This window comes from Talpa occidentalis, unplaced genomic scaffold (genome assembly GCF_014898055.3).
Source record: "Talpa occidentalis isolate TD23 unplaced genomic scaffold, MPIMG_talOcc4v2.1 talOcc4.16, whole genome shotgun sequence".
Lineage (NCBI taxonomy): Eukaryota > Metazoa > Chordata > Mammalia > Eulipotyphla > Talpidae > Talpa > Talpa occidentalis.
This window is the reverse complement of record NW_023601653.1, coordinates 34,541,295-34,566,285: the sequence shown is the minus strand read 5'-3', so window position 1 is coordinate 34,566,285 and position 24,991 is coordinate 34,541,295. Positions and strand designations below refer to the sequence as shown.

At 37.9% G+C, this 24,991-nt stretch overlaps 1 protein-coding gene across 1 annotated transcript in view; it reads right to left on the bottom strand.

Annotated features, from left to right (window-relative positions):
- Nucleotides 1-24,991, bottom strand: part of PTPRR (protein tyrosine phosphatase receptor type R) — a 245,899-nt gene that overhangs the window by 97,251 nt on the left and 123,657 nt on the right. The window contains exon 7 of the mRNA XM_054696760.1: nucleotides 12,944-13,206. Coding sequence (XP_054552735.1) covers nucleotides 12,944-13,206 — 263 coding nt within the window. The remainder of the gene's footprint in view (nucleotides 1-12,943; nucleotides 13,207-24,991) is intronic.

The following is a 24,991-nucleotide window of genomic DNA, read 5'->3' as shown; positions in this document are numbered from 1 at the left end:
TGCCTATCCTTCACAAACTCTTCCAAAAAATTGAGAAGGAAGGACAATACCAAACACGTTCTATGAAGCCAATATTACACTAATACAAACCGAATAAGGACAACACAAAAAAGGAAAACTATAGGCCAATCTCCCTAATGAACACTGATGCAAAAATCCTCAATAAAATTTAGCTATCAGAATCCAACAATGTATCCATAAGATAATTCACCACGACCAAGTTGGATTCATTCCAGGGGCACAAGGATGGTTTAACATCCGAAAATCAATCAACGTTATCCAACACATCAACAAAAAGAAATATAAAACCATATGATAATATCAATAGATGCTGAGAAAGCTTTCGACAAAGTGCAACACCCATTCATGATAAAAGCCCTTGAAATTCTTGGGATACAAGGAACATACCTCAACATCATAAAGGCCATCTATGACAAGCCAACAGCCAGTATCATTCTCAATGGTGAAAAGCTGAAAGCAATTCCATTAGATCTGGAACAAGACAAGGATGTCCACTCTCACCACTGCTTTTCATATAATACTGGAAGTCCTAGCCAGAGCAATAAGACAAGAGAAAGACATCCAAGGAATCCAATAGGAAAAGAAGAAGTCAAACTATCACTATTTGCAGATGATATGATAATATACATAGAGAACCCAAAATCTCCACAGAAAACTAATTCAACTCATCAATCAATTCAGTAAAGTGGCAGGATACAAAATCAACACGCAAAAGTCAGTGGCCTTCCTATACACAAACAATAAATCTGAAGAAGAAGAAATCAAAAAAACCACCCCTTTTATTATCGAAACAAAAAAAATCAAATATTTGGGAATAAATCTAACAAAAGAGGTAAAGGACCTATACAAAGAAAACTATAAAACACTGTTAAAAGAAATAGAAGAAGACACAAAGAAATGGAAAGACATCCCCTGCTCATGGATTGGAAGAATAAACATTATTAAAATGGCCATCCTACCAAAAGCAATATACAGATTCAATGCTATTCCAATCAAAATCTCAATGGCATTCTTCAAAGAAATAGAACAATTATTGATGAAATTCATATGGAATCACCAAAAACCCGAATAGCCAAAGCTCTACTGAAAAAAAAAGAAGGAAATGGAGGCATCACACTCCCAGACTTCAAACTATACTACAAAGCCATAATCATCAAAACTGCATGGTATTGGAACAAGAACAGACATACAGACCAATGGAATCGAATAGAAAATCCAGAAATAAACCCACAGATTTATGGTCAACTAATCTTTGACAAAGGAGCAAAGACTATGCATTGGAGCAAAGAAAGTTTGTTCAATAAATGGTGCTGGGAAAACTGGGTCGCTACATGCAAAAGAATGAAGCTTGACCACTACCTCACACCATACACAAAAATCAACTCAAAATGGATTAAAGAACTAGACATAAGACCTGAAACCATAAATACATAGAAGGAAATATAGGCGAAACACTACGGATTTGCACATCAAAGACATCTTTACAGACACATCACCCAAAGCAGTGATAGTGAAGAGAAAGATAAACAGCTGGGACTACATCAAATTAAAGAGCTTCTGCACAGCAAAAGAGACAATAACAAAAACAAAGAGAAACCCCACCAACTGGGAGAACATTTTTGCACCCAACACTAATGATAAAGGACTGATCACAAAATCTGCAAAGAGCTGATGAGACTCAGCAACAACAAAGAAAATAATCCAGTCAAAAAATGGCAGAAGAGCTAAAAAGAAACTTCTCTGAAGAGGAAATGCAAATGGCCAACAGACATATGAAAAAATGTTCAACATCACTTGTAATCAGGGAAATGCAAATCAAAACTACCATGAGATACCATCTCACACCAGTGAGAATGGCACATATTAAAAAAACTAGCAACAACAAATGTTGGCGAGGATGTGGAGAAAAAGGAACTCTTGTGCACTGTTGGTGGGAGTGCAAACTGGTCCAACCACTATGGAGAGCTGTGTGGAGATTTCTGGACCTACTAAACATAGAGCTTCCATATGATCCAGCAATTCCACTCCTAGGTATTTACCCAAAGGACACAGAAACATCAATTCCAAAGAGCACCTGCACTCCTATGTTTATAGCAGCACTGTTTACAATAGCTAAGCTTTGGAAACAACCCAAATGCCCAAAAATAGATGACTGGATCAAGAAGATGTGGTACATATATACCATGGAATATTACTCAGCATTCAAAAAAGATAAACACATGCAATTTGCAGCAACATGGATGGCGCTGGAAGGATCATGCTCAGCGAAATAAGCCAAAAGAAAAAGAAAAATACCGGATGGTCTCACTCATAGCAGGAATCTAGAAAACTTAAATAAGGGACCAGGAAAATGAATATAAGAAAGTGAAAATCAAAATCAACAAAAAAACTATGAACCAGAGACACTTTTTGGGGGGTGGGGGGGCGGGAGGGGAAGGATTGGGGTCAGAATGGGGCGTTTGCAATTGTATGGGGGAATATAAAAATAAAATTTAATATTTTAAAAAAAAAAAAAAATTTGCTCTCATTATTTGTCCTCTTCCCAGGATACGGGCAGCAACTTGGTGGAGGGACATGAACATGCACCCTCCTACCTCTACTGTCCACCACACCCCAGTGAAATGGGTTCATTTAGTGAACAATACAGAGACCTCCCTGCCACCTCCCCTGGAGATGTTCAGACTTGAGTTTTCTGGATTATTGTTTCACATTTCCTCTCACTTTAGTTTATTTATTCGCGCCTGCCATCATCTTGGTTTTTATAAAGGATTACCACTGGCCGTCTAGAATGAAGAACCTGGTGAAAGAAAAAGCTGAGACTAACGGTGAGCATCTAGATGGGCAGTGAAATGTTAGCTACCTCGAATCGAGTGTTTTGAATCAACCACACAACACTGCATCTTGTGTGATTTAGAGTCTGAAGACATTCTGAAAGGCAAGCAAGGAATTTGCTAAGAGGAATAAAGTGTGACCCTCCATAATATACCTATTTGCTAACTATATCTTTTATAATCTATTTGTTATTTATTTTCCATATAACATAGACATAAAGTACTTGTTAGGAGAACAACTTCTGAAGCCAGACTGCCTGGATTCAAATTCTGTTTGCCACCCTTCCACCCCAGGAACTATAACATTATTCATCCAGGAAAATGAGCATTCATTTCCTCACAGTGAGGAAGAAATAATAAGCCCCTGGGTCTCAACATGAGATAATACAGATAAAGGGTGAATAACTCTTATGATGTTATTTTTATTGATGCTATTTGTAGTTAAATTAGGACTGATTAATAAATGGTTTTCTGTTATGTGTTATGTTACAATAACCCACATTGTCAGGCTGAGCAAATAAGTCATGGATAGTAATGGTGCTGGGTCATAGGTTCTATTAGAACAAATGTTGTTTATTTGAAGAAGGCCATGTGGTGAGTGTATGGTCTGGAAAGCCAAGAAGACTTGGACTATAAACATAGCTCTGTTACAAACAGAGTTGTAACCTTTGGCAAGTATAGTAATACTCCTAGTGCCTCGCCCAGGTAACCTTTACCAGGTCAATGCCCACCCTCCCCCACTGCTGGCATAATGGCTGTGAATGGCAAACAACTGAGAGCTAAGGGGAGTAGCCTAATTCAGATATGTGTACAGAGTTAAGTCTCCAGGGCGGTCTGAGGTCAAAGGTTGACTGGCATGAAGCTATAAATGCCTTACTTGTTTGCCTGAAGTTGGGACAGCTATTCTTGAGGTCCCCTTCATATTCCAGTGTTCCCTGTGTGACTGAGGCCAGACATCAGCGAAAACCAGCTCTCTGTGGAGCTGCTTCTGTTCTACTCCCCCTATTTTCTTTTTTATTTCTCCTGGGGACAGCCTCTCATTAAATCACATGGACAAGAGCCATTGTCTCACCCTATGCCTTTAGGGAACCTCATTTAAGACCTAAGAGAGAACATTCTGGGTCTCTTTCACTTGATAGAAAATGAGGGCATTAACTCAATGTTCATTGATGGCTCTGTTTCATGAATATAGATTTTAATTTCCAGAGCATTTTTGTATACTTTGTCTTCTGATATTCATTCCTATGCATTCTGTATTCTTTTCTTACCTATATATCCCAAAGGGAGATTCGCTGAAGAACCACACAGTGTACGCTTATAAGTTTTGAACACTGAAGTCCTTTTCCACTAGGGGGAGCAGGTGACAGAAGTCAGGGTATTCCACTTTGCCAGGAGGAATTCATAGGAAATAAAAACTTTGAGTTTAGATGAAGAATACCCAACATTTTCCTGTCGAGGCTGAGGCTTGTGTTTTCATTGCTTCCCACCACTGCAGACATATTTTTAGCGCTGATAGGAATCTCTCAGGCTCAGCCAGATGCAACCCCTTAGAAAACCTTTGAACTCACATACCTGGGTGTTGTATCATGAATAACACACCAAAATAAACCACTTTCAGTACCATTTAAGAAAAATTAGCGAATGTTTATTCATTGGGTAAAAGCAACCTCAGGAGGCCTGTGGAGGCCTTGGTTGTGATAGAAAGAAAACTTTCATTAATGTCATATTCCTACTGACCCAGTACCTGATCACTGAGGAAAACTTGAGTCGGAGGTGAGGTTGCCATGTTTCAAGGAGTCTGCCCTTCTTTTCTGGACAGTTCTCTAACTGTCCTTGCTCAACTTTTACATTCAATAGAAAATTAAATGTGAAAAATATGAGGAAATAATATGACTTTACCCATTTGCCTGTTGATTTCCTTTCCATCAAATTGGCTATTAGTCAAATGGTAGCCTGAAGGGAAATCTGCAGAAACTCCCATTAACAGTTGTTTGTCTCCCCACTGAAGAAAATAAATCACTCTGGGGTTTGAATGTGATCCTTTGTTTATTGGGCATTTGGAACCTGCCAGTATACAGTTTTATCTAGTGGGGGTTTGGGAGGACAGAAATGTGGCAAAGGAAGATGAGCTAACCGTGGCCTCATGCTAAAGCCAGTTCTGTGACATTTCCAGCTTAACCATCAGGAACTGTACAAGGCATGAGCTTTTCTCCTCATTACAGGTGAATAAACAGGTTCCACATTACACATGCAGCAAGTGTGGAGCAGATGACGTCTCCCTGATTCACAGACTTGCCATAGGAAATGAATTCATTTGTTAGACAAGAATAGACTTACATTTGATACTGATATCTGTTAAATAACATTAACTGGCCAAAATTTAAACATATATTTACAAATAGGATGAGAACATCTATATGCCAATTGGCAATTTTACAAAAATTTATGCCCTTCTTTTCGGCTAGAACCACCATCTTCCAGTAAATTGCCAAAATGACCAATACAAAAGGGGAAAGAAGGGAAACATACATTATGCTGTATGTTCTCTAGGCCTTTTCGAAAACCTGGAGTTGTTCCTTTGGTCAAACATACGCAAATCTACAAGAAAGGTGACATTATAAACATCAAGGGGTGGGCACTGTTTAAAAAGGAGTGCCCCCCACGTCACCATGGCAAAACCGGAAGAGGCATTGCTGTAAACAGACAAATAAAGGGCCAATTTCTTGTCATGAGAATTAATGTTCCAACTGAGCATATTAAGCACTTTATAAGAGCTGACATAGCTTCCTGAAATGTGTGAAAGAAAATAATCAGAAAAAAAGGAAGTCAAAGAGAAAGGTACTTGGGAAAACTGCAGGTCCAGCCTGCACCAGCCAGTGAAGCACACTTTGTGAGAACCAATAGGAAGGAGATGGAGCTGCTGAAACCTATCCCCTAGGAATTTATGACATGAAAGGAGTGAAAGAAAAAGATCTCAGGACTATTAAAAAACAATTTACAAAGTCAAATGGCAGATCCAATTGTATCATTTCAGTAAAAAGAAATAGTTTCAAATTTCCCGAGTTCAAAAATAAAAAAAAAAAAAACCTAATCTAGTGTATACTTGTAGATGGAATCAGAGTATAAACAAAATGAACATTAGATTTCCTTTTCCTTCTCAAAGACACTGTGCCATTTCTATTAATTATTAATTTTATGGTACCCTTTGAAGTTAAGCGGAATTGATATTATCATACCTGTTTTGTAGACGAGGAAAACTGCACCACAAAGGGCTTAATTAACTTGAGTCACTTATTTAATAATAATCAGAAGTAATATTAGCACAGAGTTCAGCACTATAGCTTATCATTAGACTATTTGTTCTTACGGAGGTTTCTTTAGAAATATGTGAGGTCCCCAGATGTTGAGGAACATTAATTAATTAACTATAATGTTTTTTGTGTGTTTACTCTGGACCAGAATTATAAGAGCCATGAGATACAGAAGTATATGGTGCCTGCAGCTGTTCTTCAGATTCTTACAAACTGGTTTAGGGACAGGGCAAAGCACTCAAAAACCAGTCTCAGTTCCTTTCTGTATTATTCCTTGATTAAAGGCACTGCAGGAGAACTCAGGGTGTTAAAAACCACTGTGGGCATGAATAGTTGGCATGGGAAATGTACAAGGTAGGTTTCTTTTTGGGCTGTGGAGACTAGAGCTAAATGTACAAGAAGGAAGTGGGGCCAGGTAAACAAAGATGCAAAGGTGGGCAGGAAAATAACACACTGAGAACAGACAGGATGGAATTGGTTCATTTTGTGGTCCAAACACATTAGGAGAGAGTGATCAGGACCAGATAGTGTAGTATCTCTAAGCTCCAACCAGGTGATCTGTGACTTATGCTGTAGGCAAAGAGGAACTAATAGAATTTTTACACATAAAGCAGTCATTGTCAAAGCAAGATATATCTGGAGATTGTGCAGTCTAAGGAGAAAACCAGATCAGGCAGATAAGATGAAATAAAATAATGTATATGAAATAGGTCACATATTATTCTGCATATTCTCAAAATCAAAAGACACAATAATACAAATATGAACTAATGAGAGCTGGGTCCAGGGTAATGGTTAGGAATCAATAATGAGAGATTTTTAGGAGCAAGAAACAATGTGATTCGTCTTTCCTTCCTTTTTCAGATAAGTGTCTTAAAGATCAGAGTATATTTGCTGCTTCTTTGGTTTTCTTTTCTGAATATTTGTCTAAATTAGGAAAAAAAACCCTTCTTGGGAATTGGGAAAAAAAGAGGAGGGAACTACCATGCTCCTCATCTTGTAGACACTTAATCTTCATAATTTTCATGATATATCCTTTGTACTCAAGCTTATACTCTTAGTCTCTATAATTTATTTTTAAAATTTCTGTTGTATGATCAACAAAGTCAGGATAATGACTTCTCAGCAGGGATGAGAATTTATATGGGGACAAGTTGCTCATGAGACCACCTTTGGGTCTTAGGTGATTTTAATGAAGCCAGACTTTCATGCAGCAAACAGAGGGTTATAATTATACTTCAGGATCAGCAGCTAGATGTCTATAAAACACAAGGCTATTTTAAAGGCTTTAAAACATGGAAGTGTAAATTAAATTTTAAGGCTTAAAATACTCAGAAAAGTTTTCTGGCTGCCTATAACACTGTACATGTTTCATTTTTTCATTGCTCTGAAAACTCATCACTATGCCATCTTGGTGGGGAATTATGGGTGAAAATGGGTGACAACAGAGGAGCATGAGGCTGTGTAATGAGCAGTGTTTCCCTACAGTACTGAAATTTGACCTGAGAATTATTCATTATAATATTCAGTCATTCACTCAAGCATTTATTTCCAGAAGCTTTTGCTTTCCAGGAATTATGTTCTGTATGTGAGAGAATTAAATCATACATGTGTCCTCAAGGCACTTAGAGTTTATGTGGATAGACAAATGAGTGAATTAAAATTTTAACTACACCTGTGCAGGGCTACATACTATATGCACACATAATTCTTGGTTAAAATAGAGAGAAGCAGAAGAGATGTAGCTAAGTTGGTGATGGTAACGTGGGTTCTTAGGAAGAAGGAAAAGAAGGTAAAGGGAGCTTGGAATGTGTCCCAAGAGGAAGTGATGTTTGAACTTCCTGTCCCCTTCCCTACCGCCACCCCTCACCTTTGGAACTCCTTCTCTCTCCTTGGTCATTCAACACAACCCCTTCTGCCCTCACTATTTTTCCTGTGGATGCTTCCTATAAAGGTACCTCCAGGCCAGATCTAGTTCTCTGATGGAACCCTGAAATTAAGGGGAGAAAAGAGTCTGTATGGGGGCATTAAGGTACCAATCAGAAAAATATTAACTTGGAGGCCAAAGGAAGAGAGAGCTTCAAAACAGAAAATAGACATTCGTGTCTCATGTAAATGAGAGAAGAAATGAAACCTGCTTTGTACTTGTTGGCTAAGCCATTGACAAAGTTGGCAAGTGTGTGTGAGAGGCAGTGAAGGTGGAGCTTTGGAGAAGACCAATGAAGCAGCAAACAAACTCTGTTCTGGGTACAGTCAGAAGTGTGGGAGGGTGAGAGAATTCACCAGAGCCAGAGCGGGGAACAGAACAGGCAGACTGACGAAATACACTGCTGAGGGGAGCAGTGGGCCAGACAGGAGAGGTCTGTCGAGCCATGTGGGACCCTCGCTGGTGGCCGGGGATCGAACCGGCGCTGCAGAGGCTGCAGGCAGCTTCCCAGCCCAGCGCTCAACCGCTGCACCACAGGGGAGGCCCTAAACTCTGTTCTCTTAAGACACTTATCTGATAAGGGAAAGGAAGACAGGAACCAGAGGAGGAGTTGGGAGAAGGGCATTCCTTTAATACAAAAACCATATGATAATATCAATAGATGCTGAGAAAGCTTTCGACAAAGTGCAACACCCATTCATGATAAAAGCCCTTGAAGTTCTTGGGATACAAGGAACATACCTCAACATCATAAAGGCCATCTATGACAAGCCAACAGCCAGTATCATTCTCAATGGTGAAAAGCTGAAAGCAATTCCATTAAGATCTGGAACAAGACAAGGATGTCCACTCTCACCATTGCTTTTCAATATAATACTGGAAGTCCTAGCCAGGCAATAAGACAAGAGAAGACATCCAAGGAATCCAAATAGGAAAAGAAGAAGTCAAACTATCACTATTTGCAGACGATATGATATTATACATAGAGAACCCCAAAAACTCCACAGAAAAGCTAATTCAACTCATCAATCAGTTCAGTAAAGTGGCAGGATACAAAATCAACACGCAAAAGTCAGTAGCCTTCCTATACGCAAACAATAAATCTGAAGAAGAAGAAATCGAAAAGACCATCCCTTTTGTTATTGAAACAAAAAAAATCAAATATTTGGGAATAAATCTAACAAAGAGGTAAAGGACCTATACAAAGAAAACTATAAAACACTGTTAAAAGAAATAGAAGAAGACACAAAGAAATGGAGAGACATCCCCTGCTCATGGATTGGAAGAATAAACATTATTAAAATGGCCATCCTTCCAAAAGCAATATACAGATTCAATGCTATTCCAATCAAAATTTCAATGTCATTCTTCAAAGAAATAGAAAAATTATTGATGAAATTCATATGGAATCACAAAAAACCCCGAATAGCCAAAGCTCTCCTGAAAAAAAAAGAAGGGAATGGAGGCATCAGACTCCCAGACTTCAAACTATACTACAAAGCCATAATCATCAAAACTGCATGGTATTGGAACAAGAACAGACATACAGACCAATGGAATCGAATAGAAAATCCAGAAATAAACCCACAGATTTATGGTCAACTAATCTTTGACAAAGGAGCAAAGACTATGCATTGGAGCAAAGAAAGTTTGTTCAATAAATGGTGCTGGGAAAACTGGGTCGCTACATGCAAAAGAATGAAACTTGACTACCACCTCACACCATACACAAAAATCAACTCAAAATGGATTAAAGAACTAGACATAAGACCTGAAACCATAAAATATATAGAAGGAAATATAGGCGATTTGCACATCAAAGACATCTTTACAGACACATCACCCAAAGCAGTGATAGTGAAGGCAAAGATAAACAGCTGGGACTATATCAAATTAAAGAGCTTTTGCACAGCAAAAGAGACAATAACAAAAACAAAGAGAAACCCCACCAACTGGGAGAACATTTTTGCACCCAACACTAATGATAAAGGACTGATCACAAAAATCTGCAAAGAGCTGATGAGACTCAACAACAACAAAGAAAATAATCCAGTCAAAAAATGGGCAGAAGAGCTTAAAAGAAACTTCTCTGAAGAGGAAATGCAAATGGCCAACAGGCATATGAAAAAATGTTCAACATCACTTGTCATCAGGGAAATGCAAATCAAAACTACCATGAGATACCATCTTACACCAGTGAGAATGGCACATATTAAAAAAACTAGCAACAACAAATGTTGGCGAGGGTGTGGAGAAAAAGGAACTCTTCTGCACTGTTGGTGGGAGTGCAAACTGGTCCAACCTCTGTGGAAAGCTGTGTGGAGATTTCTGGACCTACTAAACATAGAGCTTCCATATGACCCAGCAATTCCTCCTAGGTATTTACCCAAAGGACACAGAAACATCAATTCCAAAGAACACCTGCACCCCTATGTTTATAGCAGCACTGTTTACAATAGCTAAGCTTTGGAAACAACCCAAATGCCCAAAAATAGATGACTGGATCAAGAAGATGTGGTACATATATACCATGGAATATTACTCAGCATTCAAAAAAGATAAACACATGCAATTTGCTGCAACATGGATGGCGCTGGAAGGGATCATGCTCAGCGAAATAAGCCAAAAAGAAAAAGAAAAATACCGGATGGTCTCACTCATAGCAGGAATCTAGAAAACTTAAATAATGGACCAGGAAAATGAAAAACTATAAGAAAGTGAAAATCAAAATCAACAAAAAACTATGAACCAGAGACACTTTTAGGGGGGCGGGGGCGGGAGGGGAGGGATTGGGGTCAGAATGGGGGGCGGCAATTGTATGGGGAATATAACAATAAAATTTATAAAAAAAAAAAAAAAAAAAAAACAAAACAGAACCTATTTCTATGTTGAAAGGGTTGTATTAGCAAAGATGGTACGGTTGAAAATAGAGAAGGGAAACTGATGAAGTAAGCGTGCAGCGCTGCGAGGGAAGGACCCGGGGTCCTGGTGGAGAGAACCGCTTTCTCCTGCTCTGAAGTGGGAAGGAAGCAGGGAGGTGATAGCAGGGATGCAGGGAAGCTTATAGCCCCGGGGCAGGATATCTGATTACACACTTGCCTCACTGGAGTCTCGCATGTGGACCACAAAGAAAAGTGAGACACCATCCCTGAACTTTCCCCAGCAAACACCCCCTCCGTCTAAATGAATGAATGGATATGTAACCTTATATGCCTTGTAATTTGAACATGCTCAGCACTGCTGCCAAGTGCAGGATGCTGAGAGGTGCTTGCGTGACAGTAGCCTTGCTGAGAAATGGAGGTGTGTGGTGATAATAAAAATGAGTCTGACTATTAGTCAGTTTTATTATCTTACCATCATCTACAGGCAATGCACTCTTTACTGTCTATATCAGAGTTTTCCAGCCACCTGCCTTTGGTACACATCTCCTTGAAGCAAACATGAATGCTTAAAGCCAGTTTGTGTAACAAGAGTAAAAGAGTCTGAGAGAAACCAAGAACTCAAGTTTAACCCCTTCATGTTACAGAGGAAGAAAAGGAGGCCAGGACAGCTGAGGTCACACAAGACAGAATTAGCAGAGCTGGGTCTAGAATCCCATTCTCCTGAATCCTGGCTACCCTCAGGGGGAGTTTATCTTGTCTACCTTTCCAGACTACAGCCAAGACAGCAGCTTAGTGGTCTCTAAGTAAGAGAATCCTAGATGGAGGCCCAACAAGTATTTTGGGAGGAGGAGGTGGGGCGAATGACTTTGTAGAAATCTCTTTTTTCTTTCTGTTATGGAATCAAGGTGTTCACCTTTTAAAAGACTTTAGACCACAGCAACAAATTCCTTCATTTTAACTTCATTTATTGTCTTGGACAATGCTTTCAAGGAAATCTGAACCATTAACTCAGTCTTCTGTGCTTCTTAAAATTCCAAACCATATACATTCCAAAGTGGTGTGCATTGCGTATGTGTGTGTGTGTGTGTGTGTGATGGAAAATATAGTAAGTATAAACATGTATATATGTGTATACATATATTTATACACATACATATGTGTAAACTAAAACTCTAAAGCAACAAGGACAGTGATAGAAAATGGAGATGTAGGAAAATCAGAGGATCCTGAAAGTGTGCATTGAGAACTTGCTCTTTCCCCTGCTAGCCGGATGTGCAATATTAGATATAGAATGAATCATATTTTAAAATTAAACACAAAATATCTTATTTCTTAGAAATACCATGGGAAACCTTACTTAATATTTTGGAGAAGCAAAGAATTAGCCTCTTATTTATATATTTGGCATATCCTAGTTTTTGTAGGTTTTATTTGCTTTGAATGGGAAGGGTCAGTGTAAGTCTGTCACAAGGGCAGGAAAAGCAACAGAAATCATATCATGGACCCTGAGATATTTAATGTTTATTTTGCTCCAAGGAAGCAGAGGGGAAACTTTGTAAAATTAATTTATGGCACAGACACCTTCTGATCCAGATAATGTGATCTTTGGTGGAGACTACCCTAAGTTCCTTCCCAGTTTTTCTATTTGATGACAATGAAACAAGATAATGCTATGTTAGCTCAGTAGTCCTCAGAGGGCATTCCAGAAATGACTATGAAGGTGAACTGTAGTTGAAGATGATATTTACTTGGGTCTACTCCAGTTTTATAGGAGCACATGTAACTAAAACACTTTTTAGTACACAGCTAGACTTTTGCAGGACAAGAAAAACTACTTCTTTTGAGTGTTCATTTGGGGGTGACTGATTCTACTCCAATATGCCAACCATCTCTTGTTCTATTGTTTTTGTAGTTTATGAATATTCTTTTTTTAAAAAAATCAACATGTATGGGATACAAAAAAGCTCTTACCTCTCCTGAAGTCCTATGGGTTTCATTTTGAAAGGAGAAGGGCAGACAGAGGTAGTGGTTTTGATTTCAGGAGTGTGTCGGCCTTGAGGGTCTACCACCACGTCCAGTGCCTTCTGGACCTGCTCGGGCTGGACCATGCTGTTGACCGTCTTTGCCTCTGACTGCGTGGGTTGTAGGGCAATGGGTGAAAGGTGGATCTCCTGGTTTTTCTCTTTATCTTGTCTCAAGGAAAGCTGAAACTTTTCTTTTAATCTGTAAAGAATCTATAGAAGGAGATAGGAAGGCTCCTGTCACTTTTTACACACTCAACAACAAAGCATGACTTCAACCCCAAGCTAGAAGACAAATCGAAATAAAGGTTTAATGGTATACAAGTAAGCGAAGCCTTCGAGGATGTTTTTCAGTTTTGTGGTGCCCAGACGTATCCTACAGGGCAGACTTGGTGTTTTTAGTCATGGTGCACACTAAGATCAAGTGTATATATACATGAATCTATTTCTCAAATATATTTAAAAACATATTTGGCTAATTTATAAAAGTGCCAGATGTCAGTTTGATCTCATGTAAGTTTTTCCTTAAAATGACTGATATGGAAGATTTATAGAAGGAATAGTCATGAAATATGGGTTTGTGACATTTATAAAAACAGATTTACACCCAACACAATATGTAAGAATAAAGTTTTGCAGAATATTAACGAATGAATAGTTGTGCTCTAAACCATAATTTCTTATGCTGGTAAATATCTGAATTAGTCATATATCAACTTGAGTTTCTGATAAATACACAAATAGTTTAGGCACCTACTGAAAAATAATTTAGACAATCAGATTTTTCTTTCTTTTTTCTTTTTTAAAGATTTATTTATTTATACAAGAACTGGGGTACAGGCCAGATGTGCGGGAGGGTGAAAGGATTCACCAGAGACAGAGCAGGGAACAGAACAGGCCGACTGATGAAATACATTTCTGAGGGGAACAGCGGGCGAGACAGGAGAGGTCTGCTTCGCCATGTGGGATTCTCGCTGGCCTACCGGGATCGAACCTGTGCTGCAGAGGCTGTGGACAGCTTCAGAGTGTGGCGCTCAGCTGCATGCTCTACCAGGGAGGCCCCAGATTTTTCTTTCTTACCCCTTTCTCCTTGTCATTTTTAATGCATGTCAAAAAAATTCAAAAGCACACTTTCCTCCTTTCTTGGCTCTTTCTGGAATGACTAGCTCAATTCAAACATGAACGTTTTAACTTTTAAACTTTAAAAGAACTATACTAACTTCTTGGACACTCCATGGACAAACTGTGAGGTAAGCAGTTTGTCTTTCCTATACTCAGTCTTCCTTTATTTTATTCAGATTTTTGTTTTCTTTTTTCCAGATTTATTGAGGTGTAAGTGACACCTAATGTTGTATAAGTTTAAGGTATACAGCATAATAATTTGATGCTAACTCTTCTATTCCAATTCTTTTTTTTTTAAAGATTTATTTATTTATACAAGAACCGGGGTACAGGCCAGATGTGCAGGAGGGTGAGAGGATTCACAAGAGACAGAGTGGGGACAGAACTGTGGAAATACACTGCTGAGGGGAGCAGCGGGCGAGTCGGAGAGGTCTGTTCGCCATGCGGGATTCTCGCCAGCCGGCCGGGATCGAACCCACGCTGAGGAGGCTGTGGATAGCTTCACAGTGAGGTGCTCAACCGCCTGTGCCACCAGGGGAGGCCCTTCTATTCCAATTCTTGCAGAAACAACATGTGCTTGTGTTTCTTTAACTCTGTTCTCAGGAAGGGACTTGATAAGTCAGTTCTTATGAAGTGGTGACTTAATCCATTGTCTTCAATTATAGCATGATGATAGCTGCATTTTAAAATGTTTTAGGCCAACTGAACGCCCCTGCTTAATTTCTGGCATCCATTAGCTGAAGGAGTGCTATTTGGGGGACAGGGCTTTGCCAGCACTTTTCAAACACATCTACTCTAACAGTTTATGAGAAAAGTTCTTCTCTCCTCTTCCCCTCCCCCTTTCCCCTCAAATCTTATCCATCTCTGTATTTGAAACCTACGAGAAAAGCACCTAACTTAATTTTTTTCTTGTTAAAGGGTGACTACACTGGGAAAGAATTTGCCTGAAATTGTGCAGGAAATAAATACCTTTAAAAATTTATTTTAGGAAAATTTTAGAAAATAATTGTCCAATATTATCTAAATACATTAGTTGAAAAAAAAGCTGTTTAACAAAATAAGAACTGATACAAAGGGTGGATTAAATGTATGTTTAGTGACTTTTTAATTAAGGGTGCAGAGGGAATAAAGGTTAGAATGGTCACTAGAGGTCCTTCTGACTTCATATGAATTAAGGAAATTGCAGTGTTACTAAATGATGTTACTTGCCCATAATCAGCAGTTAGCAGTGGCAGAGCCAAGCCCTAAGGCAGTTCCGACTTGCAGGCCTTTGCATTTCCTACCTCCTTAATCACTTCTGGTGCTGCTCTTAACCATACAATCTTTTAAAAAAAATTAAGAAAATATTTTAATGAAACTATAGAAACAATGGTTTTTAGACTGAATATTCATGAGCAAAAGAGACCCTATGCTTTAAGTACTTACAGAGTTCCAAACCATTTGCTTCCTTAACATTGTCCATATTTTAAGTTCATAATATAAAGACAATCAGATTTACCATTTTGGGGAAAAAGAGAAAAAAGTATATTTATGATCAGCTAGATGTGCTCACCGTATGCTCCCCTATTTATATGCAAGTTTGGGTGAGCAGAAGTGCTGTCATCCAGCATTTTAATAAATTGGACAGCTGTTCCTTTCTGCATAACAAGGCATCTTTACACAAGAGCAATCAAGAGAAAACAGGGAACAGTGACTCAGTCTTCTCTACAACATACCACCTTTATGGCTAACCATCATTCTTAAAGATCAACTCTGAAAACATATCTGCAGCAGACGCGAACCTCATCACTGTTTCAAATCCACCTTTTGTGGATTGAAAGCCCCTCTTTAGGAAAAAGAGTATGGCACAAAGAAGGTATAACTAGAAAGAGCTGTTACAATTTAATTGCTAGGAAAATGAGAATCCTTACTGTCTTTTTTGTCAGTTCATTTCTCATAATCTGGAAAATTTTATCCTGGAGGTAGTCTTTGACTATGTGGAATGGTAAAGGCAAATCTTAAATTTTTGAAAACTATGGGTTCTAAATATTCCCATTACAAATGTTGCTAATCAAGAAAAAAATTAACGCTATGTGGCAAGTCATCCGACCCTTAATATAATTACTGTCACAAGCTATTGGATAGAAAAGTAGTGAAGATGAGTACCCTTACCCTGAGCTTTGTGCCAAAGGAAGGGAGGTTTTTATTTTTATTTGTTTTTACTTACTGCTTCTCTTAAGTTTCCATAACCCTCACAAGGTACTTAGCTATCACTCTGCGAAAACAAAAGTACAATGCCACACTGGACAATACCAACCAGATGACACAAACATGTTAAGATAAATACTAAGTACAGAGAGGTTAGGCAATAGAAGTTAATGTGGGATAGCTCTTCATTTATTAATTGCAAGCATGTTATTTTCCTGAATGAGAAAAAATATATCTGCACCTTTACAAAAATGTATTTAATAGATAATCTATATATTGACTATTCTAAGCATTTCATATCTAAATATAATAGGTGTGTCAGAACATTCACTCTCCTGTTTACACTTGAGTACCATTTTCAAAAGTGAAAATTAAAAAGTCAAGGAAATGTTTGCCTTCCCAATAGCTCCTAGCAGGTCACTTTGTGATTTCATTAGTGTAAAATAAGCTCCACTCCAAAGTCCCTCTTTAACATTCATGAGCTAATGTTCGTGTTGATCAAACTCTGTCACGTAGTTTATTATCATCTGTTTATTTCATTGTTGGTTAGAGGTTAACTTTTAAATCTGTCTCAATGCACTTAGTGCAAAAACTGATTTCAACATCTTTTTTTAATTAAATTTTTTTCATTATTTTACATCCTCACTAAATTTTGGACAATACAGCATTTCTCCCCTCAGTTGTGGTCACCATAGCTCTCCCATCACCAAAGCACCCAGAGTCCTCCATGATAGTCCATTGTGCTCCCCTATCCGTTTTCCCCATTCTTTGCCCTCTCCTCTCCCTTCCTGATTGCCTCAAATCTATGGTCAGCTTTCAAGGATTTGTTTTAAAGTTTGTCTTTGTGATTTTGACATCCTTATTTATGAAAAAGCAGACTGGAGAATATGTAATGTTTATGAGATGTTTAAAAAAATACTCAAGAGGGATTGGGCTTTCTGAGAAAAATGTGGAAACAAGTTGAAGAGGTCAGGTAATGATGTGTAAGTGGTTCTCAGGCAACAGGCATTTTGCCCTTCAGGAGACTGTTGGCAGCACCTGTAAGTAGTTTGGTTTCCTTACTGACCTATTAGTGTGTGTGCTTGGCACCTAGTAGGAAGATGGTAGGGATGTTGGCCAGTTCTCTACAATGTACAGACTAGACCAGCTTCCTCCTGCAGAATTATCCAATCTAAAACACCAACAGTGCTGCTAGTGAGAAACTGATGTAAGAAATTTTAAAAATCATATGGTGTTTTATTTTACATTTAAACCCAGAGTGGTTGGATAATTTTGGAAGGACAGAAATAAAGTTTGGAATACAGGTTTCCTGCCTTCAGGTCTATTGTTCATTCAACTCTATAGTTTCCTCTAAATCCCCATACTTTCTTGCAATCTATTTCCCAAAAGAAAAGTTGTCAGAGATTTTTCTCTGCACCAATAGAGAGCTGGACTATAGCCTATGCATAACTGTCTATGTAAATGCATTTTATTTCTAAGATCAACATAAAATTTTACCATTGCATTGTATTTTTTATTGTACCTTTAAGAGTTTGTTTGAATCTTGAGATGCAATGATGATTCGATCATTTGAAAAAAGAAAAGAGGAGGGAATATTGAATAAAAGATGCTGTAAAAGCCAGACTACAGTAAGAGAAAAAAAAAAAAGTAACAGCAGGAAGAAGAGAACCAGAGGAATACAGAAATGAAAGGAAGATTAAGAAGTCGTATAAAATTTGACAGAGGGCTACTATCCAAAATCTACAAGGAACATATATAACTCAAAAAAAAAAAAAAAAAGAAAACAAGTAACCCAATCAAAAAAATGGGCAGAAGAGCCAAATAGACACTTTTGGAAAAGAGAAACAAAGATGGCTAACAGGCACATAAAAAAATACTCATCATCATTTATCATCAAATACACCACAGTAAAAATAAACCACAGTGAGATACCACCTCACACCTGAGAGAATTGCCTATATAAAAAAGACCAGAAACAACAAATATTGGCAAATGTTCAGAGAAAACGAACCCTCATACACTGTCAGTAGAAACATAGACTTAGCCAGTTCCTACAGAAAATGGTATGGAGGCTTTTCGAAATATTTAAAATGGATCTATCACATGATCCAGTAATTCTATTCCTCAGCACCTACCCCCAAAATATAACATTAATTTGAAGGGATATAAGAACCCCTATGCTCATTGTAGCACTATTTACAAGTTATTGAAATAATCTAAGAGCATGCCCATGGACAAATGAATGAATGAATAAAGAAGATATAGCATGGGCCTCCCCGGTGGCGCAGCGGTTGAGCGCTGGGTTGCAAAGCTGCCCGCGGCCTCTGCGGCACCAGTTCGATCCCCGGCTGCTCCCGGCCACCGGAGGAGGGTCCCACATGGTGCACAGACCTCTCCTGCCACCCGCTGCTCCCCTCAGCAGTGTACTTCGGTCCTTCTGCCTGCTCTGCTCCCTGCTCTGGCTCTGGTGAATTCTCTCACCCTCCTGCACTTCTGACTGTACCCAGTGCTTGTATAAACAAATAAATAAATAAATAAATAAATAAATAAAACATGCCTCTATTTAAAAAAAAAAAAAAGAAGATATAGCATGTATACACAATGGAATACTACTCAGCTATAAAAAAGAATCTTGTCATTTGTGACAACATGGATGAAACTGAAAAGAATTATGATAACTGGAATAGTCAGAAGGAAAAACACAAATGCCAGATGATTTTACTCATGTGAATATAAAGAAACAAAACAAAGGAACAGACAAAATAAACCCTTGAACTCTGACTACAGAATGGAAAGGTGAGAGCAGAGAGGAGAGCGACCACAATGGACTCTGGTGGAGAATCATGGTGGCATTGGTGGTGGGTGTGGTGTCATTATATACAGTTTAGAGGTGTGAACGGCTACACCTACAACAGGTACAGTGTTGTAAATCAACATTACCTCAATAAGCATAATTTAAAAAAATCCTATAAAACTCTTTTGCAGTGTATAATTTTCACTTAAAATATCATAAATGGTATACTTACAATATATAAAATGTTATAAAATATATTTCAATAAGAAAAATCTCATAAATAGTTAACAGAACCTCTAGTTGGGTTAAAATATATTCACACTTTAAAATGTCACCAACTGATAGCCCATAGCATTTGCTCTTTACAATATTCTACAGTTATTTCTGAAAAAATTCATTCATTCATTTCTTTTAGTTGAATAAACAAGAATCAATTGCTATTACATTCCAGAAACAAGACATCTTGAATGCAAAGATAGCCTATAACCCTGTCCTCTGGGAACCCAAAGCTTCCCAAAGAGACAGACTATAAAAATTACATCTGGTACTGGATACTAAGGATCAAATCAGAGCTGTGTCCCAGCAAGTACGGGGTGTCCCACATCGGGTCTACATGGACTACATGTCTTTGGTTTCTTTATTTACTCAATTAATTTATTCAAATTATTTTTATTGAGGTCATGTTGATTTACAACACTGTACATACTGTAGGGGCACAGGTTTACCTCTTTGCAGATGAATGATGCTCTCACACCATGCCCACCACCGAAGCACCACAATCTTCCACTAGAATCCATTGAGAAATGTCTCTGCTTTAATATAGGCATTCTCACCTTTGACTGGATGGATGTTCACAAGTTGAAGTGATGAAATTTAAGGAAACCACAATTTGACTCCTCACCCCCTCCCATACCTACTCATTGTGCTCTTCATCTTATTGCTTATCTTCTTTGAATCTTAATTTTCTTATCAGTAAAATTAGGTAATTAAAATATATTAGGTGCTTATGCATATAGTCTATAGATAATAATACTGTAATATAGACTTAAAAATTTGCTAAAAAGGTAGAATTTATGTAAAGTGTTGTTAAAACACACAGCAATAACAAGTAGAGGGCAGGAGGATCTTTTGCGGGTGATAGATATGTTAATAGCATAGATCATGGTGATATTTCCCAACTCTATACTTATCTCCAAATTCTCTAAGTCAGGTATATCAAATATGTTCCATTTTTGTATGTCAATCATACCTCAATGAAGTGGTTTAAAATATACTACATATTTAGTACCAAGCAATCAATCTAGAACCATGAAGTGTGCAATAAATGGAAGAAACTAATCATTATTATAGTTATTTTATTAGTGTTATAGTTAAAGACTTGTACTCTTAGTTAAATGGATTTTTTAATGTTGAAAAAATTAAAAATTAGTGTGAGATATATGCCTACTTTGGAAAATAGTTCTGTATCCAAATTGTTCTAGTTAAGAATCTGGCCCCATTTCTCTCAATCATCAGGGATTACACACAACAGATTAGAAATGTGGCAATTTATGGCCACCTCTGATATGTATTTACTGTGTGATACTCAGATGTAGTAGGTGTCTGATACAGGATCTCCTGCCTCAGCTACAAAGACACCATACTCTTTGTATGACATATGGATGTGCCTTCCATGGGTCTAATGTGCCAGAGGTTTTACTGTCTCAAATAACATTTTATATGTTTTTCTAAAATTGTTTTCCAGAAGCATTCAGGCTTGTGACATCTTTACATTTCAAAAATACCTTTGCACTTGTTAATAAATCTCCAGGGTACATTTGAAGGTGTAATTTAGATGATAAATGGTGTTCTTTCTATTACTTATTCAAGTTTAAGAATGAATTCTTCTAAGTAATAAACTTCTTCCACCTAAAACAGACTGAATGGATTGAAAGTTGCCCACACATTTTTTTCTTGGAAAATTGTATTTGTCTATTTGTCGCTCCACCCACTCTACATTCACATTTAAGAGGTGCTAAATAAGTCACACATTTGAAAATGTCATGCATGTCTAATTTTATGCATGGCAATATATATATATATATAATTTTTACTTTAAGGAAAATAAACAATATGCCACTTTTCAAAAATTTTGCCAAGCCTTCTGTTATTGTTATACAGCACATATAATCTTCCATGACAGCAATTTACCTATACAATTTCATAATAAAACCATATGCTTTTCATTTCTATGGTATATATAGGATGGTTAGCTACAAATAAAGGCATTTGATCTTATATAAATATAGTTAATGCCAGAGGGAAAATTCTGAATCATATCTTTTTCTCTGCCACAGAATCAACAAAATTATGGGAAATTGAATATGTGTATTTGAGAATCATAAGAATGATATATAACTATTACTGAGAGATCCAAGTTAAAAACTGAAATTTAAATGAAGGTCATTATCAAAAAACATTGCAATATTTACAAAGATAAGCTCATTTTAGTGAAACACTTTTAACACATCCCTAACTGTGTAGTGTTGACTTGTCAACACAGGCATCTGATAATCTTAACTTCCTCTTAGCCCTGTCTATTAGAAAGCATTGTTTCTCTATCAATATTAATTCCCCTTTGTGTGCTGATGGCTCCTCTGTTAGTTTTTTTTTTTTTAAAGATTTATTTTTATTTATTTATACAAGCACTGGGTACAATCAGAAGTGCGGGAGGGTGAGAGAATTCACCAGAGCCAGAGCCGAGAGTAGAACAGACAGAGTGACGAAATACACTGCTGAGGGGAGCAGCGGGCGCAGCAGTCTGCGTGCCATGTGGTACTCTCGCCTGGCGGCCGGGGATCAAACCAGTGCTGCAGAGGCTGCGGGCAGCTTCGCCACCCAGCGCTCAACTGTTGCGCCACCAGGGAGGCCCTGTTAGTTTTTTAAGTAACCCTTTCATATCACAATTTAAAATTTTTTTTTAATTTTATATATTTTTTACATCATTTTTCATTTTTGCACAATATATGCATTTTCATCCTGGTTATAGTCCCCATATAATTCCCACAACCTTTGTTTTGATCCTACTCCCTTCTCACCCCCACGCTCCCCATAGTGTGTCTCTGGTTTATAGTTGCTTATTGATTTTGATTTTTACTTTATTATAATTAGTCTTTTTCCTGGTCCATTATTTAGGTTTTCTAAAGTCCTGCTTTGAGTGAGTCCATCCAGTATTTCTCTTTTTCTTTCTGGCTTATTTCACTGAACATGATCTCTTCCAGCTCCATCCATGTTGCTGCAAATTGTATGAGCTTATCTTTTTTGATTGCTGAGTAATATTCCATTGTGTTTGTGTGTGTGTGTGTGTGTGTGTGTGTGTGTGTGTGTATACCATGTCTTCTTGATCCAGTCTTCTATTTTGGGGCATTTGGGTTGTTTCCATAGCTTACCTATTGTAAATAGTGCTGCTATATACATAGGGGTGCAGGAGCCCTTTTGAATTAATGTTTCTGTGTCTTTTGTCATACCACAATTTTTAATTAAAGTTTATTACAATTGACAGTGTTTGAAATACAGCCTTCTCCTACTTTCTTTCATGTATTCGAGAACTATTGTCAAACAAATCAGAAGTGCTGCTTCTCTCCCTATTCCCCTCCCTAATGCCCACCTCCCCCAGGGAATGGCAACCCTGCCCAGGATAGCTACACAGCGGTCATCCTTAATATTTTTTTCTTTCCTTCTCCCTGTTAATAGTACACAACAAGTCCTGGCTGTTCCACTTGCAGGAAACTCAATCTTTTACTTCCATCCATCTTCAACTCCCCCGTACCAGGGTCATCATCTTTCTCACTAGGCTAATATAACAACCTGCAGAAGAGTCCTTTTGCTCCCACACTTCACCCCATTCTGGTCCCCACCACTCCCACCAGCAGAGAATGTGACCTTTTAAATACACACATTGGATCACAACAGACTTCTGCTTACACATTCAGCTTCTACTCTCCTCCCTGAACCCAGAGAGGCTAAGTCTATTGCAGCCTTGCTTGTTCTACTCATGTATCCTCTGCCTGAAACATGAAGATGCGTCAGTTTTCTCTGCTCCTCTCACTCTTCGGTTATTTCTTAATGGCACTTAACACAATTTGATTTAAAAATTTAGTTAATTTTATTTTTTCAGAAGGATTTAAAAGGTTTTTAGTAAACAGAGAATACAGAGTGTTTCTTATACCCCTTTTCTCCCTGCCTTCCTAAATAGCTTCCCTTGTGAATAACATCTTGCATTAGTGTGATGCATGTGTTATGATTGATGAACCAATGTTGATATACTATGATTAACTGACATCCATAGTCTAGATTAGGGTTCACTCTTTGTGTTTCTCTTCTATGGTTTTGACACATATACAATTTATTCATTAATTTATAAATCATCATTTATTCACCATAACAGTACCATACAGAATAGTTTTACTGCCCTAAAATATACTATGCTGCCCCTATTCATCTTCTCCTCCCAACCTCTGGCAAACACTGATCTTAAAGTCTCTTTGGTTTTGCCTTTTTTAGAATGTCATATTTGGAATCATATAACATGCCCATTATTTGAGTTTCTAAATATTAACTTAATTATTGTCTGTGTCCCTCCTAGAGTATAGACCTCACTCACAAGAACAGGATCTCGTCTTGCTCTCCCTTTTGTCCACAGTTCAACCATAAGCCCTCACTGGATGCTCTGTAGAATTTGTGGATTGAATGAATGATACGCCTTCTAACAACCCAGTAGACAGCAATCACCTCTACTTTTGAACCATTCCTTTCTTGATTTGTTCTAGGAACTCTGGAGCAGACTTATCTAGGTTTCTGAATTTCACTTAGGTGTTTTTATAGGTATTGGGAGAGGAGAAGCTGTCCTTGGCCCCAAATGTTTGAGGGTGTATCTATAATGGTCCTTTTCCCGTAGGAGACCAATAACCATATTAGGATTTATCCAGCCATGTGGGATACAGGGCAACTCCCTGAGGTAAAAATGCAGGCTCTGGAATATCTCCTACATGTTAATAACAAGCTCTGCTCCTCCTTGCTCTGCCTTTGGCTACTCAAAGTCTGCTCAGGACTTTGCTTTCACACATCCCTCTTTAATCCTTGCCTTTGCTCTTCTCAATATTACTCATTTACCCCCTAAACCATCTCCATTTTTATTCACCTGTGGAACAGACACACATACCAATTGTGACTGAGGAGAGAGCACACTTGAGGTTACCTGTATTAAGGAAAAGAACCACACATTTTAAAGTGTTCTTAACCATAGAAAAGAACCACATCCTCTAAAACACTATGAAATAGTAATCTCAGCCACAATTTCCACAAAACCTTCAACTTTCTCCCACTGAACTCTTTTCCTTTAATTTCTACCATTTAATAAATAGAAGTCCATTTTCTTACTCATTTCTTAAATTATACTTTTGTTTATAGTATCAAAGTTCTTATGGAGCTGCTTCTGCATTCATTGTGATGGAGATTTGAGGGTGTTCTCGCCATTTCTGATATTTTAGGCTGTAGGGAAATATGTCCATTATCACCCTAGTCAAGGCTTAATTGTTTTATATCCTTATAGTTTAGACTCACTCTGCCTTTGTCTTTCAGAACTGAGCCCTAATCTTTCTAAGACAAACCCCATCCCAGCAGGAGGAGCACAAGGGGATAAAATCCAGTGAGAAACCCTGCAGAATTGGGGAAAGAATAAGTCTGATGTCTTTTTTGGTTATTTAAACACTAGGGAAGGAATGTGTCTTAAATGTGCAATATTGAAATAACATAGTACACAGGAAAAAAGATATTCAAACTCATTGGTAAATTTCAAATATTTTAAGTTGCATTACAGAAATTTCCAAATAATAGAAAGTCTTAGTCTATTTGGAG